At 37.4% G+C, this 21507-nt stretch overlaps 1 protein-coding gene across 1 annotated transcript in view; it reads right to left on the minus strand.

Moving 5' to 3' along the window:
• Positions 1-286: 286 nt before the first annotated feature.
• The window catches only part of snx29 (sorting nexin 29), a 265361-nt gene continuing 244140 nt past the window's right edge, over positions 287-21507 (minus strand). The window contains exons 20-21 of the mRNA XM_030163645.1: positions 21263-21402; positions 287-4629 (exon numbers count right to left, since the gene is read on the minus strand). Coding sequence (XP_030019505.1) covers positions 4503-4629; positions 21263-21402 — 267 coding nt within the window. The 3' untranslated portion in view covers positions 287-4502. The remainder of the gene's footprint in view (positions 4630-21262; positions 21403-21507) is intronic.

The following is a 21507-nucleotide window of genomic DNA, read 5'->3' on the forward strand; positions in this document are numbered from 1 at the left end:
GTTTAGCAATACAAACAACTGAAGTAATATTGGACACTTAACCCATTAACGCCTGCTCTTTTCGTGGTTACATTTGAGCCAAGTTTAAATTCATATAGTTTAAGTTGTATTTAATCCACATGTTCAACACAGAAAAGAAAGAATGTTCCCTTTCATATGTAGTCTCAGATTATATGCACACTGCAGGTAAAAATGGCCCAAGTCTGACTTTAATGCCCATATGTGACCCATATATATATATATATATATATATTTTTTTTTTTTTTTTTTTTTTTTTTTTAATTTGAAGTCCAATCTTTTCAAATCGGACCCAGGCTACTTTCATATGTGGTCCTAAATCAAATATATAGCTGATGTTTTGCAATACAACTTCAGTGTGAATGGTCATTTCATCTGACTTTGTACACACCGAAATGTGACAGACGTCACAATTCTGCACTGGAGGAGGCGGGATCTGGTAAGATTCATATTCACAAGGGGGCTTCAAAAAGTTTGGAAAAAGAACAGACGGAAAAAACAGTTTAAGTTATGAAGTTTATTTTTCAACATATGCTCCATCTAGGTCAGCACACTTGTGCAAGCATTGATAGCAGTCTTTAAGTACATCTGTGTAAAACTGAGGGCCGTGTGATTTAAACCATTAACTTTCCATTAACTTTTTGAAGCCCCCTTGTACTTCCGTAAACACAGTGTGCAGCATGTGATGTCATGTCTAACTCTGTGGAAGCGGGTCACTTCAGGGTTGTAGACGTGAGTCTACTAGGAGTGACAATTAAATAATAATAATAATGTGAAAAACCACAAAAAAGTCAGATTTTTAGACTTTCAATCAAAATTGAGCATGAAGATCTACAGTGTGAACATAGTCGAATATGTTGTCATACATGTTGGCCTTATATTGTTTTTGTTATAACTATAACCCTAAAATGGGTCACTAGTGACCTGGTGTGTATTATGACGTTTTAAGAAACTAGTCCAGCAGAACTAAAGTTATCCGGACCACTACCAACTTCAGTTTCTCTTGGAAATGAAAATGGTGGAAAACACTTTTTGAGTAAAGTTGCCTCCAGGTTCTGTTAAAAACTATTTTAATGAATGATGTATATTATAGTAACTGTACACATATATTCTCGTGGAGAGAAATTGGACCTATGATTGGTTCCTTGAAAAAGTGATTAAGAGCTGCAATGACAAGTCATTTTCCAAGAAAAAGTCTAAAATATCCAATTGCAGCCTCTAACATGTTTGAAGATTTGATGTTTTAGTTTTTCCTTTAGGTTTTTGATCATTGGTTCGTTAAAAAAATGACAATTAAAATACAGTACATCTGAAGGAAATTATGTCTGCTATTGTCAGACATTGCTGCCTGACTTATACAGCCCTGAACAGGTTACAACCACTGCTGTAAAAATGTTTTTCAGATTTGTAAGAGGCAGCGCTGCACCTACAGTTAAATATCCCCAACTGTATTGTCTTACAGTTTCAGAGCATAGAAGAGTTTTCAAAAACAGAAACAGAAACCCATATTTCACTTGTACATACAATGCTGATATCAGACTGGTTACAAGATTTATTTGAATGTTAATGTTCTAATGCAACACACTCTTTTCTATATCGATGTTTTATCAGCTCAACATTAGCCAACTCTGTAAAAGGTTCAAGAGAAAGTCTGACAGCATCCATGTGAGACTTTCCAGAAAACACTGGGGATTCTCGTGTGGACCATTTCTGTGTAAGAATAACACCTTAATTAAAAAACACCAGCCTTGTTTGTTCTCTTCACGCTCATCAACGTTGAATAGTATTTACTGTTCCAACAGCCAACCCTTTGATTCAAGTTTTCCGAAACCCCCACTAAAGAAATCACTCCTTGTTTCAACATAGTGTCTGACTACTCTTGGGTAATCCATACATATGCATGAGCTTCTGTTTTACACACACAATTGATGCTTGGCAGCCCTTTTCCTCACATCTCTTAACAAGCAGCCTTTCTTCAAGTGTTTAGTCATCATTAAAACATTCATTGCAACATAACGCTGCATTAAATCCTTCTAAGACACATTAGTTAAAACAATCCATCTTTTTTTTCTTTTGTAGTATAGCCGGCCAACCTTTGATAAAGAGGATGAACCCCCTGGAATGGTGATTTCCCATTGTTTCTAAGAGAGGAAAAATGCTTTCCCTCCTTTCTACTTAATGACATAAATTCATCATATATGCTGCGGCAGGTACTCTGGTACTGTACATGAAACTGATCTAAGATATTTTACGAAAGATTTGGGTACCACTATACAATAAAGTATTTATGAGTCACATTTGACCAGGTTATTATGGTCGAACTTGTAAGAAACTCTAAAACACCTATGAAAACAATGACAATACTGACCTGTTCTTACCAAATTCTGAGTACATATTCTGTTTGCCGTTATATCTCAGATCATGTGGTTACAGAGCTACCTTCCTTTTCAATCAGCACTATTTATACCTTCATCTTCATTTGGGATATATTAATAACAGCTTCTACCATTTAACCACCACCATCAGCATGTTTTAATATTCAAAAGGTTAAATTTGGCATTAAATTAACTGAATGAAACAAGTATATGAATGGAGCCCTGTCTGATACAGACAACATGCAGTCACACATCTTTCATTAGTGCAATGGAAGTCTAGTTAGCAAGTAGTGGTCAGCCAGGTTTCCTGTCTGTATCTCCAAACATTTGTCCTGGACTGTGTGTATCCCTAAAATTAAGTGAGCTCTGATAAGAAACGAATGATAATTTAACCTTTGTAAGCTTTTTGGTCCTTTCATAATGAGTAACTAAACTGTAAACCACATGGTCACTAAATGTCCAATTAATAATTTAATGTTGTCTAAATGTTTTCTAGCTTTGTGTTAATTGTAGTTTGTGTATAGGCAAAAAAAAAAAACCCAAAACATTCTATATACTATATAATAAAGATAATTGAAGTTCTTTGAGAAACTGAGGCTAAACAGATGATAGCAGTTAGTGTGCTAGTGATTAGCATGGTAGTAGATCCCTCTAAAAGTTAAGCTAAGAGGGTATTTTCTAACCAAGTGTACGCTTTTATATTATTAATGATAGTGAATGTATTATATGTTATAACAAAGAGACAGCCCATAATATGGATATAATTTTAGTTACATGAGCAATTTAGCAGCAGTGCTGTGTTATGCAAACTACTGCCAGTGATGCTTTATAACTCTAAGCTAGCAAAACATGTTAGCATTAACACTAGCACTACTAAATAGTGAGTGTGAAAACACTAACACTCATAGGTATTTCTTACACATGTTTACTGCTGTACACATTGGATTCATAACAAGAGAAAGGATCACAGCTTCTTGGTTGGCCAATGACACCTGAATTTGGTTGGTGTCTTAAATGTTAGTAAGTCATTAATGAATTTGTTGAACTGTGTTATACTTTACGATAAGGTTTTGTTTTGCCTGTTTTAAAGGATACTCTGTAGGACCCTCTAGTACATAGCTTATCATGGTGACTGATAAAGAAATAAGGCAAGGTAACTTGAGCAACTATCAAGATCTGAGATTTAACAGCAACCTTGCCAAATAGTGAGCAAGAATCAACAACTGTTAACTTCTTTAAAGTGTTAATAGTGGAGAGTTTACAACCCAATTATAATCAATTTATAACTCATTTATAAAGATACCTTTATTGTAATGTGGTACAAGACATTTCTACATAACAGCAATGATTTATGCCTTTTTAAATATGTTCTGACCCTAATCCTTTATTAAGCTCACCGTCTGAATGATATGTTTGGTAACTGCTGCATCTCCCTCTGAGAGATGTGATACTTTCTGCAGATTATTATCTGTAAGCTGCAGTATTATAAGTAACACAAGTATGGAATGCCCATTGCCTGGTGGTCCACGCCAGAGATTGTGAATTATCCTAGACTAAAATGGCTTGGCACAATAATGCTGACAACATGAGCTGGAAAAAACAAACTTCATACTTTAAGTTACCTCTCCTTTTCCTTCCTCCCACCCCAACCCAGAGCAGTAAAGCAGCTACAAAACACTGTAGGCACTGTGACCATGATACACTTTAACTACAAAACTAAGCCAAGTAAGAAAAAGAATCCCCGTCATCTCATTGTGTCGTAGATAAGAGAGTTTAAGTCCAGGCTAGTCCATGTGCAGTGTGAGGCTTTTTGTCTCTCAGTGAGGTAAGAGGTGCTGTGTGATTGGGTCCGTCGATATGCAGCCTCGGGAGACTCATTTATCCTTTAGTCATCCAGGCAACACGCAGACACATTTACATATTCGCCTGTAGAGTCCTACGCTGCTCTATCTCCACTCCTCTACTGCGGCTTTTTATCTGTAAGGCTTTGAAGGTCCGTCAGATGCCGACAGTGTCATCACACAGTCTGAGTCCATGTGTCACAGTCCACAGATGCACAATGATGGTGTCCTCTGCCTTCAGGAGATTAGTAGTTCATACCATCTCTGGTTAAAGGTCACCACTCTGGGGTTCGGGTCTGGCCTCCTGGTTGCGGTTGCGGCCTAGTCTAGGAAAGCGGGAGGACATTTTGGAACGTGGCGTCTTGGCTCCCCCGTCATTAGCCTGGGGTGTGTCTCTGAATGAGGAAAAAAAAGAGGAATAGGCAGATTTTAAATGGACATCTGCTGTAGTTTATTGCTCAAACACTTCACATACAGAGTACTGCATCTTCAAACTTCAATGCATCATTTTCTTTTCTGCCAGAGGGCTTTTCTTCCTGGAAAGCCAGACGCTTTGTCCAAACAGCAAATGGTGCGTCTACCAGGAGGAAGAAAAACACTAAGCTTCTCCTTAGTTACTGATGTTGTTTACAAAAATCTAACTTTTGTTTAACACAAGTGGTACTCAAACTCTATACTACACATACTACTTCAGAAAACATTTCTAGTCACGTAGGCCTTTTTTTTCACACATTTCACCCTGGAGGAAAATGTATTCTTACTAAGAATTTTATCTATTGTTAACTGTTGTGAGCTAACACCAGGATATAAATTTAGCACTCAAACTAGAACAACACACTGTGTTCTGGCTGCAGATGTAACCTAGGGCTGAATACATGGAGCAGACTTGGACCATTCCAATTTGTGACGTTTTCTAAGAAAATACCCAAATTTGTCTGAATAGTTCTAAGATTACTGCACGGTGAAAAGCTTGTTTATTAGCTGTTAAAATGTTGCCAATACAAAAGAAGTGCATTTAAATAAAAAGTTTGATAGCACCTCATCTAATAGCAAGGACAACATAGTGGTGTAGTAGTTAACGCTAGCAGTTACATCTGAGAAAATCTGGTGTTGGTCTCGAGCATCTTCAATGCCAGCTCACTGCTCCTAATGTGTTAAATGCTAATGCTAATGCTAGGTAATGTGTGTATTAGGGTGAGAAAAATATAGAAACTGAATTTTAAAATGACGATAATAAAGCAAGTTAACTTTAACCATTATCGTTTTACTTTTAAACATGTTCTCTGAGGTTTCCACAAAAATCATCAAGGTCAACAAAGCTGACTATGTTTTTGCAAGGGTATATTTGTGACAGAATAACAATCCCGAGCCTTTATAGAGTGGCATTTCAACCAACAATGCCATTAACATTTGATAGAAGGTAAAATTTCATCATAAAATACGTTAATATAAATGACAATACAAAAATGTTTTCAGTGGTCAATTACCAACTGAATTTCCACAATCCAGAAAAAAAAGTGTGAAAATTGCAAGCTAGACAATGAGTGACGGTGACTGAGCAACTGACACTTTCAACAACATAGTGAGGATTTGAAGAGATGAAGTGTAATTTTCTGACTGTTACATTGTCAAACACAAATTAATGCACCCTCACCTTCACAAAACCTTAGTAAAACTCTTTGACACTGCTTACAGGTCACTCAACATTTTACTTTTACAAAACTACTGATAAATTACATTAGACTAAAGTAATGAATATATTGTAGTTACAGTACTTATTGCATTGTTAACTAGTCATCGGTGGAAAAAAAAAAGAAAGACAGAAAAGTGTCGTTGCTCAATCACAGTGGAAGAGACAAGTTTATTTGGTAGCTAATAAAAAGATGATTTTCCATCGTAGCTACGGCTCCTTGAAGGTCAGGTTTTTTTTTTTTCTGCCCTCATCATAGGAAGTAATCAACTGTGACACAAAAGATCAAATTATGAGTCATGAGAGTAGACCCCATGACGATGTTCAACCTCCCTACTCCCCGGAAAGGAAATCATCGTGGCCATGTGACGACTTCACTGGTGTAGTTACCGTGGAGATCATCTTCATAACATGTGACCTCCTGATCCCTGACTCTTATCGGATAACTATGAAGATGAATGAGAGGTGCTTCTCAAAGAAAGGAAATGGAAAGAAGAGAGAGAAGAGGTACTTTCTGCCCTTATAGTTATCTGAAGTACCGTGTGTTCCCCTGCTCCCTCTAAAGCATTTCATCCATAAGACCTCTCACCTGCTGCTTGTGCTATGTAAGTATTTCTGTAATTGCAGTGGTTCAAATGCTTGGTGCTGTTTCAAGAAAATGGGTTTTTCAATAAATATTTAAAATAGTTCAAATGTGGAGGGAATTTTTGCTGCTGATGTCAGTGGCGGCTGGTGAAATTATTTTTTGGTGGGGTGCAGTATCCAAGTCAGTTTTCAGCTGCACTATAACCACATATCACCACTAGGATACATGTACATGCACCACTATTTCAAAATATTCATTTAAATTAAAATAAAAATACACAGTATGTGTTTTCAGTCAAGTATTTTTTATAAATAAATTTCACTCATCTATCCTCTAAACATGCACATTTTTCTATGACTCTATTGTTAATGTCAGGCATGTCTCTCACAAGTGTCTTTTCCACTGATAATATGGACAATGCATTTAGACCAGGGTTGAAGGTAGTGCAGGTAGACCGCATGGCATTAAAATTTAAATTAAAATTAAGAGCTAAAACATATCAGTGATACCACTTGTGCTGGCAATCAATCTCCCGACCTTCCATATTGCAGACAGTTGTGTTACGGACTGAGCTATCCAGTCGCTTAGTTTTGACCCAGTAGTATTACTTACAGACCTAATCGCTGATTCCATTACTCCTGTGGGTGGCGCTTGGGTGCGATTTTTTTGCACCCAGAGGCTCTCCTATCTCTTGTATTGTAAAGCGGTCTACTGTGCACTCGTCATTTATAACAAGAGTGTATTATGGTTAATGGAGAGCCTTGTCCGCAGATTTTTGCACCCCAAAAAGAAAAACATGTGACTTGACTGTTCACTAAATGACTGAAAACATTTTTAAACTAAACTTGAATGCAGATTATATAAGGTACTCACTGGCTGTATCATGTATAGCTCGTTTATTTAAATCTTAATGTTTTTGTAAAAAAATTTTAGGTGATTCTTATCGTCTTCTTCTTCATATGAGACAGGTGAGGCGGTGCCCTAGCGCCCTCTATTGACGAGCTGCCACTGGCTGATGCTCAGTAGCAATGACGTGCTGGCCTCTTTAGTGACATCTGCCAGCTGATCATCAGCTGTGATCGAGATTATCTGGGGCATCCGGGTGGCCCTCTGTTACGGCTTGATTCCCAGCTGAATAACAAATGCTAAAAATAAATGCACTCATGGTGAGGTGCTTTGGCCCAAAGTGTCACCATGAGCCATATGCTTGTATGATATGCAGTGGGGATCCAAAGAAGCACCACTGAGAGCTCAACTGCTTTATGAAAATAGGAAGAGACAGTTAGAACACGCCTTGTAAGCAGAGTAAACTTTAAGGATCACAGGAGCATCGTCTTTGTTCACTCTTTGCCTTTGTCTTAACAAGTGCCTACTGTGTCTACATGAGCCAGCGATGAAATGAAGACTTGTTGCAAAACAATACGTATTGCAATCTGAATTAGCCTCCCCTGCACTTAAATAAATAAAAATTAATATTGCACGCCTCCTTTCAAATGCATGTATATGAGTTGGAATTAAAGTGGACACATAATAGCTCTGTAAAGTAGAACAGTATTAGAGTGAGTTGTATAGGATCCATATTTATTGCAAATAAGAATCAGTTCTCAATGAACTCAATATAAAGGTTAAATAAATAAAGGTTAAATAAATAAACAAAATTCAGGACAACCTGTTGGCTGTCTCATGCTAGATTCAGCTTCAGGGATATGTTACCCTGTTCTGATGGTCACTGTGTCAGATTAGGCTATTATACTTTAGGCTACTACTGCTACTATTACTACTACATAAATTATTGTTTTACTCTGTTTACAGACAATAATGGTAGAGGATACTAGTTTGTGAACTGTAGTTCAGAAGTTTAGATTCTGGCATTTTGCGTCTCGCTACCTTGTTTTCTTTTTTTTTGGGGGGGGGGGGGGGCAGCAAGCTAATGCTAACTTACTGAAAACACAGATGATACTGAAAAACAGGGTCATGTCAAAATTACCATTGGGTAATTTCAGCGACTTGATCCATGTTAATGATTTGACTTCTTCCCAGAGTCTCTGTGCTTTATGTTCTCACAGGTTTTCCCTGGGTCACCTCTGGACCTGCTGCTGTGGTCCTGCTTCTCTGCTGCCACCATCATTATTACTTATTTACTTCTCTCTTTAACCCCAGCTGGTCAAGGCAGACAACCATCCTATAGAGCTGAGGTCTGCTACAGGTTTCTGCCTGTTAAAGGAAGTTTTTCCTCACTACTATTGCCAAGGGATTGCTCCTGGAGGATTCTCTTTGGTGTCTGTGCACTGGCTTAAGAGTCTGATCTTGACCAGCTCTAAATGTAAAGTGTCATGAGATAACTTTTGTTAGGATTTGGCACTATATAAATAGAATTTAATTGATTAATTGATTGATTGATTGATTGCTAATTGTTAACACATCAATGACATATAAACACACTAACCACAATAAATCATGCAAGCTAGCATAAAAGGATAGCTCATAGACCAATGATTTTACTACTAAAGAAAGACACAAGATTTCAGACATTGGTATAAACAGCATAAAGCACTGTTTTACAGTAAGCGTACACTCATGCCAGATTAATAAGTAATTTATCATTAGGTCCTTAATTAGATTGTAAACACTCATCATTAATAAGCTCTTACCATATGTGGCAATAAACAGCATCAAAGGACAGTTACACAAATGCCATCAGCTCTGTTCATTAGCTCTATGTAAGTTCAGTTAGTAAGAAGTTCAGTCAATGAGTTTATGATTGAAGACACAAGATTCTAGACTTTAGGTATAAATACGTTGCAATCTTTGGGTTTATGATGGGAGAGCAAAGTCTGTTTTGATTAAACGGAGTCCTATGGATGAAGTGGCTCAGTTCACTAAATTAAACTATTGAGTTAAAACTGTTCATCTGGAAAGCATTTGGTGATGCCAGGGAACTGATGCAATTGATTCACAGTGACACATGTGATTGATGCTTAAGTGAAATAAACGCAGGGTAGCTGTTTTGTTTTCATCAACACTTAAACTATCCAGATTGGAGTCTTTAATCTATAGTCCCTATAATCCAATGTAAAATAATGATAACATTAGCTAAGTCATGCTAACATGCTGTGTATTGTATTAAAGCATTAATAAACTCCATGACAGGATTCTCTTGTCAGGGTAACTTTCCAGCCACAACTTGAGTAATATTCATGCAGTCACAAAGGTGGAAATTAGCTAAACCATTTTTGTACCAGGATTTATTTCTGTAAACTTGGACATGTTAAAAAAAACAGGTAGACATGGGTTCATTCTTCTGTTGGTGCCCCCTATCATGATGCTGATCTGGAGTAGGTCACCAAATGCCTTCAATGGCAGCTCACGGCTCCTAATGTGAGATAAGTACTAATAGCAATTGCTGAAGCTGGTGCTCTATACTGAGTGTGTATTACGATGGGTAAAATGCAGAGACTGAATTTACCAGTGGAGATAATAAAATGAGTTAACCTTTAATGTTAACAGGGCTGGTTGACACATTGGAGTTGCAGTATTTGACACTCCTGCATTGGCTTCACTTTTCAGCCCTTCACTCCTCCCCAGCACCCTAGTATTCCTCATAAGGGGAATCCAACAGTATCAAAAACTGTGCAGCTGTCGTTGGAGTATGAAAAATGCATGGCTGCAAAGTGTCTGTGCCATACCCATCAAGATCAAACGGCTCTGGGCGATCGTTGTGATCAGCCAATCTAAGGACGGCCTGAACTTTGTTAATAAGATGGACATTATTCATTTTTCCTCTGGCTGAAAATGTACATTTAGCAGTGGCTCGAGTGCCACTTATTCCAGTATCTCTATTGCACCAGGCAGGTTCAATCAAGTGCAGCCACCCAATCTGAATTTGATCACGGCTGGCCAAACAGCGCTGCGATGGGAGGGTGTGGGACGTGCAATACCGACACTAAATTGGGGGCAGCGTGCAGAGCCAAAACTGCAAGCTCTCTCATTTATTCATATCAAACTGGGTAAAGCAGCTAAATGTGCTAAATTAATTAGGAATATAGATTTTTTTCTCTAACTCCCAGCATGTGCTTGTCCCCCATTTGGACATGATATTGACTTGTGTGGGATAATAACTTTCCCAGACAGAGCTAGAATATTAATAATGTGACTGCAGTGAAGCATAATTAGACCAAACAGGTACAAAAAACGAAGCAGGACACAAACCCAACTGATTGCCTACCAGGAAAAAGTAGGGTGTAATGAATAGTACAGAACGGCTTATAAACAATTCTCTCTGCATTTCCTGTCTTCAGTAACACACACTCAACACACAAACACAGACCCTAATTGTTTATAAGGCCACCAAACTCAAAAGGTTATATTCTCATTCCCCTGTTAAATTGTCAAATACTGCTCCTGACATGGGGGGAAAAAAAGAGAAAAGATCTTGTTTTTATATGCAGGTTATCAAGGCGAGAGCCCAGGCTGAGATTGTGGACTTAGTGTTCTGAGTAAACCATAAAAGTGTCGAGGTCGAGCTGCATACTAAGTGGTGGCAAATCTAGGGAGAGGTGTGACCACGATGCTGTTCCAGACAAGTGAGGAAAATTGCAAGCATGGGAGTCCAAAGAAGTGAGTGTGGAGAAGGACAAAGAGATCTGTACACATCATTGTGTTGGCTGTCACGCACAAGCACACAAACATGTACGCTACAGTTGGGACTCATTACAACCAAATACTGCGATAAATGCTGGGTGTAAAAAAAGGAGTTATGAAAAACAATGACTAGGATTACACTAGGTATATTTACAGGGCTAGGTCCAAGCTCAGGTACATGTTTGTTTATTACTCCTAGGAGCAGTTACTTAATACTATGAAAATCTAAAATGTTATCCACTCTTGTCTTCATATTTCTCCATAATCAAATAGTTACACCTTGTGTCAGTGCTGTTGTCAAACTAATGCTAAGCTCAATCAAAGCAGTGGGATCCCCTCCAAGTTTTTGCTGCCAACTCTCATTAGTCTGAGTGACTAATTATTACAAAACACAACCAGAGGATCAGGTCGTGATAACAGTACTGTAGATTTTGACTGACACGACTTCCAGTTGATATTCAAAAGAGATGACAAAGAAGTGTACTTTTTCTTTTTGGCTTTGTATGGAATAACTCAACGTGATGATACACTCTTTATTACCTTCTTTTTAACGAGGTCTTCTGGTGAACACTTTTTTTTAATTTTGTCCTCCATAACTGTTACCATCTGAACATCCCAGCTTTCTTTTCATACATAGACTGTTGTTTTCTCTTCATGCATATATTTTAACCACTTTCAGTCGATCACTACATGTACTTGCACACTAACATATAGAATTAAGATTACTCTGAACCTGATATGGGTCATGTTCAAATATTCAGTTTCGGTACAAAGCTAAATTATTCTAAATTTAGCATATTCACATATATGCCAACATTAGTTTTGGAGCAGTCTTTCTTCATTCTTCCTTCAGTTATTAGGATTAGGTAACAAACTCAACTTACATGGGGAGCCACCTAAGCCAAATTAATGTAAAATCAACAAGGAGAGCTTCAACACTAACTACAAACTGGCTGTAGTTGTTCCCCTGTGGCTGCCTTTGACAAGTTGTGTTTCTAAAAGATACATTAGTAACATTAAAGTGATATTAAAATGGACAGAAAATTATCATTAGAGTGTTCAGAAAGAACAGTTTTGATGTTGATGTTTGATGCCAAAATAACAATAATAAAGTTTGTATTATTTTGCAGAGATACTGCATTTCCTTAAATAGTGACCTGTGCCTGTATTTACTTCAGCTGCAGAAGGTGGAGGGCCTTTATGTGAAGACAGCTTGAATTAGAGGCAGGTCTTTGTTTCTAATATCCTCTATTTAATAAGTAGAAATTGCTGTATTTAGTGTGAAACCCTGTTTTGATCTGCTACCATTTGCACAAACACTGCAATGTGCCTTTCCACACATGCAGTTCCCTTACCATTTGAAAATAAATGCCCTCAGGTGTGTCAGTGAAGGATGTAGCCATTGCTTAACAGCTTTAATTGAGTTAATTTAATTTTCCCTCGCTCCTCTAAGTTTCTATGAATAGTAAGAAAAGTAAGACACATACCTGCAGTGACTGAAATCAGATAACAAATGTCAGATGAGTGATCTACAACAAAATGGTCCTGGTTTTTATTTGAGGAAATGTGGTATGTGCTGAACTTTAGGGCCTGTGATAGTAAGTGTCCCTATAGTGAGTACAGTAGCCTTGAATTTGCTAGTCTGCCCCAGAGCCTCAGTGTGGTAAACAGGAAGTAGCGGACTGCATTGATATTAACAGCGTTTCCTTCATATAAAAGGATAGGTTGTCAACTGTAAACACAAGAATAAACACTAAATGCCACTTTGAAGTTTTTCATAAAGTGACCATTATTACAATCATCAGAGGTTGCTGTAGGAAATGTTTAGAGTCAAAGAAAAGATCTCAATGAAAGGATAAATTACTATTTTACTATTAGATATGAAGAATGAATCGTGAATGTCTTGTATATGAAGCTATGTTTGAAGTAGAGCTGTTTCTGTGCATGCAGGGTGGACGATTTAGCACGTATTCAAGATTTTCTAAATCTTGGTTACATAATCTAACAAGGTTTTCATTTCAGATCAAGCAGCAACCTGACTTTCTGAGTACTCCTCCCCTTCTCATTAGACTAGTGACCTGACTAATCAGGTCTTCATCCCTCACTAAAGATGTCAGACCAGTGCAGACTTTAATCATCACTGTGCAGGCAGTTATGCATTGAGCTAAGACAGCAATGTCACACTAAACCAATACACATGATGACAGCAACAGCAGCAGCAACACACAATTAGTCTAACAGGGCAACAAACTAGATTCACACACAAGCTTTCAATATTATGGTCTGTTGATTTGTTGTCAGATGCAACTGCTGTGAGGTTTTTAACTGTCTCTACAGATCCCAACAGACTGAGACACACCTGCATATGCAGCAGAAAATCCTTAGCTGTCGCCAAATGGAGAAATGTTTGCAACCTCATGCAACATGTTCGATAAATGGCTCTAAACTAGTCTCACCTTGGGACCCACATTTTCCACTGCTAATTAAGTTGCAGGCCACTTCTACAGAACTCAATCCAGGAGCATAATCAATTTGAATTTATTTTTCAGAAATAAGTTAGTGAGTGCGAACACTTTTCTTCATATCACATTAGGGCTGAGCTATTTGGCCAAAACCTCTTATGACAATACTCTGACAAAAAAATGACATTCCTCAGTGTGAATCATCATTTTTGCACTTCTTAGAAAATATACCATTACAGATATTCTTCATCATCATTTCCTCAAAAGTGGCCAAACAACATGTTATATAAACTCTGTAATGCAGACTGAAACTGAACATTTTAGTCCAGACAGATTCTGAAGGATTGCTATGAATGGAATGAAATGTCACTACTCCAGTGACATGTAAGAACGACAGTAATACTACAAACCTATAAGGGTTTTTGCAACAGGTTAAGGCAATGCACTCTGTAAAACATTGTAATTACACTAATAAACAGAAGCCAAGCAGAAAAATTTTGAAAGCACTGTTATTTAATCCTTTTAATGCCACAATCTTTACAATCCCTTTAAAAAGATCATATGGCAAATTAGATCAGGTTCTAAATTTGTGTGACTGCCCAGCCCTATATCACATACTTTCAGTACATTTTTGTCCTCACTGTTCACACGTCCAACTTTGCCATTTTACCTTTTATTTCCATCACTATCACTTGTCTGACAAGTCTACCTGTCAAAATTTGAAAATCTGACAAAAGGCAGCTAGAATCTGAAGCCTCGCATTCTGTGACCCATTTAGAATGAGTCCACAGCTAAGTTTTTGGTCAGAGCCACCAGTTCAGATTCAGATGAACTTTACTGATTCCACAGGGAAATTCATTTATTCTTCAGCTGAAGGACAGAAAGAAAAGAAAAATGAAACTAAAATTACAACAAATTATCATTCAGGTGTTTATACAATAGTCATGTCATCAGTAGAAATACTCAGAGTGTATCCAGGGTGCTTCTGTGAAACTGGGTACATTTTGGTATCTGGCACTTTACCAGCTTTTTAGACCCAATAATAAAAGAGGAATTTAGACATATTTCCCCCCAGGATGTACCTAATGATGACCTCAGATAAATGCAAAAAAAAAAAAAATTATACTCTTGCTCTGAGCCATCCCAAAATTAATATTTTTTTATAAAATATTGGGGCCAAAAATAGGACCAAAATTGGGACATGAAAAACTACCTAGGTGTCAGTACGTTTTATCTGGACCACTTGGCTTGAATAAATGATTAAATAAAGACACTGTGTTAAATTTGATGATCCTAGTGGTTTTTCTAATCCAGACATGCAGGTTTTTTATGAATCGGTAATCTCATTCCAGGTTTTGTATCTGACTCATCGTGTCCGCTTGTGTTAGATGCAGAACCTGCCCAGTTAAATGCATATAAATTGCGAATGATTTTGCAACAGTGGTCATTTTTGTGTAACACTCTGCCTTGCATAATTAGTTCAATTCCCAAAATGTACCTGTGAGAGAACAAAGAGATATTCAAAATACTAGTAGCATGCAATTTTTGTGTTCTTTTTACCGTGTTACATACAGGTTTTTATATTAAATATAATGTGAAATAATATAAAAATGTGTTTTATCTGAAAAATTGTTAATGTTTTATCTCGGTAAGTATTTATTTTTAAAATAGGCCCAAAGTGCTTCCAAACTTGCTTCATAACATTAGTCTACATCTGGTTTAAATTTTTAGCCCCCATGTCCTGTTTTTAGGGATCAGTTTCATAGAAGCCCCCAGAAAGCTGATGTGAGATGACATGGTACACAAGGTACTGCATAGACATGATATTGTTTCTCTGATGCATCAGCTCAATGTTAATGTAAGCCTTTTCTGAGGCCAGCATCTACATCAAAACATAAGGTGTAAGTCAGGACAAAAATAGTTTGACCGGAATCTAGTGATGTTCAACCATCGCAGTTGTTTTTCAGACAGCTTAAGTAGAATCTTTGAAACTACTGGTTAGTTTCACTGCAAAATTCCACAGACTAAACACTAAATTTTATACCAAAGATAACGCCAACATAATATATCTCTTCCAAAAGATGTAAGCCACTTTTAATTTATTCATTTGCAACATAATTCTTAATGGTTTACTGAATTGCCTTGCTATTGTTTTCTTATTGTTTTCATCATCACTGTTTATGTGTCAGGTTAGGCCTCATCCTCAGTATGCCTCAAAATGGAGTAAAGGTTAAGACGATCCCGGGTTATAGTTGGAAAAATAGGGTTTGCATCAAAGCAGCACACATATCACTTGAATAACCACAAGAAACATCAACTTCCAATGAAAACTACACTTTCTTTTTTTTTAATAATTCAGAAGTCTCAACATAAAACACAAACACCTGCAGGTTTTTCTTCTATGTAAGTGTGGAAGGAAAAGTAGTCGATAGTCTCTGGGTGTCTTGGCTCGATGACACTAATATTTCAAGTCACACAGAGACAATAGAAAGGTTTCTATTTCAGTTCAGAGATATGAGACGAGTGATATGATTTTAAGCCAGTTCTGACAGACCAAATAATGAGCAGTGTGTGCTTTGGAGCTTTACATAGACTCATGTGTCCACTCTTATTCCATTGGACAACTGCCTCTTCACACTTGTCAGTTTGAAGTCTTTTCTGCATCCCTATGATACTTTTGGTTTTACTAATGCTGTGAGGGTGTGGTTGGGGGGTTGGGGGGTTAGCTACTGGGGTCAAACCTTGAATGTCTTCACAAATACCCAAAATCTTTCAGGTTTTTAGAATGACTTCCTTTTATATTTTCACCTTATTTTCTCTGACTGCACTGGCCACTGCACATTAAAAAAATCCTCTCCATGTGCTTAAACTATTCCAGTGAAACAGGCACAGAATTATGATAACCTTCAGAATTTCTATAAAATAAACAACAAATATTTCAGCCAGGCCAGGCTTGACACCCCTCTCCACAAACTAAACCTTCCAGAAACCAAGAGGGACACCCTGAAGTGGGCTAAAACAAGACTTTCTGTGTTGCCTTTGGATGTTCTAATGGAAGAAATTAAATGAAATACTAAAAACCAGGAAACAAGCAATAATATTTCACAGGTGTGACTTTATTGTTTCACACTATGCTGTGAATTATGAAAATCTTTCTTTTTTTTTCTCAATTTAAACATCATATAGTCATTAAGTTACTGTCTTGATCTATGTGTGGGCATGGTCCTTTCTGTGTGGAGTTTGCATGTTCTCCTTTTGTCTGTGAGGGTTCTCTCTGGGTACAACGACCTGCACTGTAATAGGTTAACTGGTCTGGTCAAATCAAGTCAAATCAAGTCAACTTTATTTATAAAGCACTTTAAAAATAACACAACTGGCCAAAGTGCTGTACACAGACATAAAAACAAATAAAACACATAAAAGAATGAATAAAAACAGTAAGTAAGTAATTACATTAAGACAATGAAAGCCAACCACTGAGTTAAAAGCCAAAGAGAAAAAATATGTTTTAAGACAGGATTAAAAAACAGAAACTGAGTCGGTTTGCCTGATGTGCAAAGGTGGTTCATTCCACAGTTTGGGGGTAGTGACTGAAAAAGGCCTGTCACCTCTCAGCTTCCTCTGCGTTTCTGGGCCGACTAATAGTGACGGATCTGCTGATCTGAGAGAGCACGAAGGAGTCAATCTAAATCACCCACAGGTATGAATGTGAAAGTGCACGGTTCTTTGTTGATATGTGTCCTGTGATGAACTGGGTTCACATCCAGGGCATACTGCGGTTTTTCCAAGGTCATTGTCCTGGCACTGTTGCTATCATTTTAACAAAACAATGGGTGTTTCTCAATATCAAGTTCGCAGAGTATGATCTTGGTAAGAATAGCCCCCTGAGAATGGACTTTCTGTAATTGGAACAGTTGCATACTTGCGAACTTTCCCCCCTGGCTCTGCTGTATTTCCGCCATTGGCTCACTAACGTATTTACACAATCCACCACAATATGTCACTTGATTTGATTTCAGTACATTTGTTCTACTATTTACATGTCATTTATATTTGTTATATATTCTATATATTCTTCAAAACTGGATAAACACATTTCACGGAATCCCATATCATGATAATAAAGGTGTATTTTCTCACTAATCTGCCTCTCGCGTGGTCCAGTATTGTATGACATCATGTTGTGACAGTCATCTACTCAATAAAACCTTTGAAATAAGTCACACAGAACAGTGACAGTAGCACGAAATGCATCTTGTGATATTTCCCAGCCAAGTCCACACAAGTCACCAACCAGTGCATCCTTGGTTTAAACTAGGAAACAAGAACAACATCTGGGAATTCCATCTGACCTTGGTTTGTGCGAACTTTTAAATGGAACAGTACTTGGGCCTCGACTGATGGCATTTCATGAGATCGCAAGAACAGAAGAACAGACAACAACGCAAAGTGAGAAACGCCTTATGTGTCACACTTCAGTTCTGTACAAATCTGCTGGTACACTGGATATACATTTTCATACATAATGTGTAACTTGATAAATTATTTAATGTGAATATTTTAATAGAAATATTTGGATCCTGAGAGAAATGTTATTGCTTAACATGGCAGTTGTAATTATCTGAGTAAATCCTTTATTTTCAAAATTCTGAGCACAGTTAAGTGTTATAAAATGCATAATTCCATTTAAAAAAAGAAAAATATCACTCCTTTAAAACCAAACTAAATGAGTGTATCTGCATTCATATAGCATTTTCATGGAGTTATTGTGGTGTCACAAACCAGTATTCTAATCAAAAGTATTCAATTTGTATTCAAAAGTATTTAACCTGTATTCATTTGCATGCCAGAAATTATTCTTAGGGTAATGTGAAGATTGTACCAGAGTAGCTGACTTTTTTTTCCAGGGAGAATCACTACCAAAAGACACGTGCGCCCATGGAAAATTTTCAGATCATGGTGGACAAAAGTACATGTAAGTGGAAATTTTGGACATTCTCGGAAACAATTTACGTATGCTAGGAAAAAGTTACATAGTTATATATGATAAACTAATACTGGGAAATAGTTGCATGCTGCCCAGTCTAGACAGACACCAGTAAAAACTTACCCTATTGGAGATGAAGCCAACAAGGCAGGTTTCTGACGTGACTAAATTAATGTTCAAAATATGATAAAAACGGAACATAGGGGTATGGTCTATACCTAAAACCCAACCTATTTTTGGTCAAATAAAAGCGGTCTCCCAGCGCAAGAAGTCAGTTGTCTCTGCAGATGTCAACTCAGTGTTTATTTTGTGTATGAATAAACACTTTATGCGGCTCGAATTCTGCTCGTTCTCTGAGTTTGTCTTTAGCTCTGTGTGACTGTTACTGTTACTACATAGATGGGAGTACAGAGACATAAATTCAACTCCCAGAGTACAACTGGGGAAGAACGTCAAAGAGACCAGAGATGTCTCCCACTTGCGGCCATAAATTTTACACGACATTATTGTAGCAATCGGTTTCTTTCACACTGCCAGAATACAAATTTAAATTTCTGTTTTTGTCTTTCTATGTCATGTTTAATGTCCTTACTACATCAGGAGAAAATGATTTCACCTTGCTGTTTTATCACTTTGCATCTTGCATCAAATAATGTTCCAGCCTAGCTATTTACACAGCAGCATGTGGAACTTCAAATAAGGGATGACAAATCAAAAACATACCTGGGCGTAATGCCTCCATCATCTGAGATACAGATGTAAATACTTGACAACAGCTGCTATTTGACCTGTGAATTAATGGTGATCACACTTTTTTCACACTGGAGACAAAAGCCAGATATTAGTAGGTTTTTGTGAAAGGGAAGACAGCAGGGGTGTATTTTATAGTAATAACACGAAAAGGACAATTATTGTGTGTTTGTAAAGTCTAACTCATGAACACATTTATGTTTAAGTCTGCCTTCCATTTTGATGGAAGAAGGAAAAGCCCTGCTCGCATGTGCATATGGGTTACCATAGTTACCAAATGGTCTCAGATAATTATATACATCACTTAGGAGATTACTTCATTGACAGTTCCTGTGATTTGCACATGGATTTAGTGGAGTCTGAAGGGAACCAGACTGAGACACATCCAGCTCAGATGCCAAATGTTAAGACAGTCATGTTTATAGACATTGTGCAATGAGCAAGGACACGGAGCGATGAGAATGTTGTTGTGTCTTTAGTCTGATGACTCATGGCAGAAATGACATTTCAGGGCAACGGTGTGACAGGATAACGCTAGCTGACTGATCATAGTAAGTGGAAACCGATGGGAATATTGACAGGAAATGAGAAGAGCATCTCATTTTCAGACAGAGCCTCATAGGCAGGTGGGCAGCTGATGCATCATGCACTTGCTAGTCTGTGTAGGTGTGAGAGAATGCATACACTGGATGTGTGAGTATGTGTATGACTGTAAAACACAGGAAAATACAAGTTTGTTTACAAGGGATTTGGCATCTTCGGTGACATTAATCCTCCCTGTTTGTGACCTGTAAATGCAACAGCTACAGCAGAGGTGGCAGCTAATTCTTTCTACCGAGTTGTAGATTAAATTATGATACATACAAACTCCTTGGATTAGCAAAAAGTCTTTTTTTTGGAGCTGTGTAAGTAAGCAATTAAATTTTTTTCAGGGGGTGAAAAGCTGCTGTCAAAGTTTAAGCAATAAATTTTATGAATTCAAAAGTATTAGGTTGGTAATAAAAAAAAACCCCAAAACAACGACAATCGTATACCATGAGAAAAATAAAGACCCAGTTTGGTGTTTTTTCATTCACTAATGTAAAGCTCATGTCTTCTTTGTACCATGTTAAGGTAAGCGTACACTCATTTATAAATAATTTATAATTAGGTTATTAATTAGATTGTAAACACTCATCATCAATCATTAATAAGTTCTTACAACATACAACAGTAAGCAGCGTTGGAGCACAGTCACACACATGCCATTACCTCTGTTCATTGGCTTTATGTAAGTTCAGTTAGTAAGAAGTTGTTCAGTCAATGAGCTTCTGACTAAAGACCCAGGTAACGCATTGATAAATGGTTTAATAAGCTGATAGTACATTGGAACTAACAATCTGACATTCAACAGCACTGACCTCCCTACATCAATCTATTAAAAGAACCAGTTTAACTGCTTAGTTATTGATTAATCCAATCTCAAAGTCCCCACTAGAAAACAAAATAAGTCTCACATAAGCACATCATACTTGGTGCTGGTAATTTGACCCCCTTGCTCTCTGAAAAAAAAAAAAAACCTTTCGTTTTTGATTCAGTTCTGTAGTGTTTTTTTTTTTCCTTTGAAGAAGAAAATAGAAAAAAAATATATAATTTCTTCATCCCTGTATGCCCATGAAAAAGAGAAATGTCTGAATCAAATTTTTTAAACAAAATCAAATTATCATTTGAATTTTGTGTTTTTTACTATATTTGTGATTTATCTTATTTATCTTTGAATTCCACTTCTTCAGCTCATGCTCCTTGCATCATCTGCTCACAGACATATGCCTGTAGCTCTACACATGTGTTGGCATACTGTACACACACATCCACTACTACACACATGAAAGATTGCATCCTGTATTGAACATGACCATGTGTGTCCACTTACAGGCAGAAAGGCAGCAAAGACAGCAGGGTCTCTTTGGTGGGGCGGGCTGTGAACTCCGGCAGCGCCTGAATCACTTTGTTCATCACCATGCGAAGGTAGCCCTGCAGCTGTTTCCGTCTCTCCTCCACAAACTTGGCATCCTGTAGACAAAAACACAACCACAGTAGAAAACAGAAGAGACAAGAATGCTTTGTGGTTTGGAAAATAATGCATACATCTGAAAAATCTAGTATAACATTTCCAGA

This window comes from Sphaeramia orbicularis, chromosome 19 (genome assembly GCF_902148855.1).
Source record: "Sphaeramia orbicularis chromosome 19, fSphaOr1.1, whole genome shotgun sequence".
NCBI lineage: Eukaryota > Metazoa > Chordata > Actinopteri > Kurtiformes > Apogonidae > Sphaeramia > Sphaeramia orbicularis.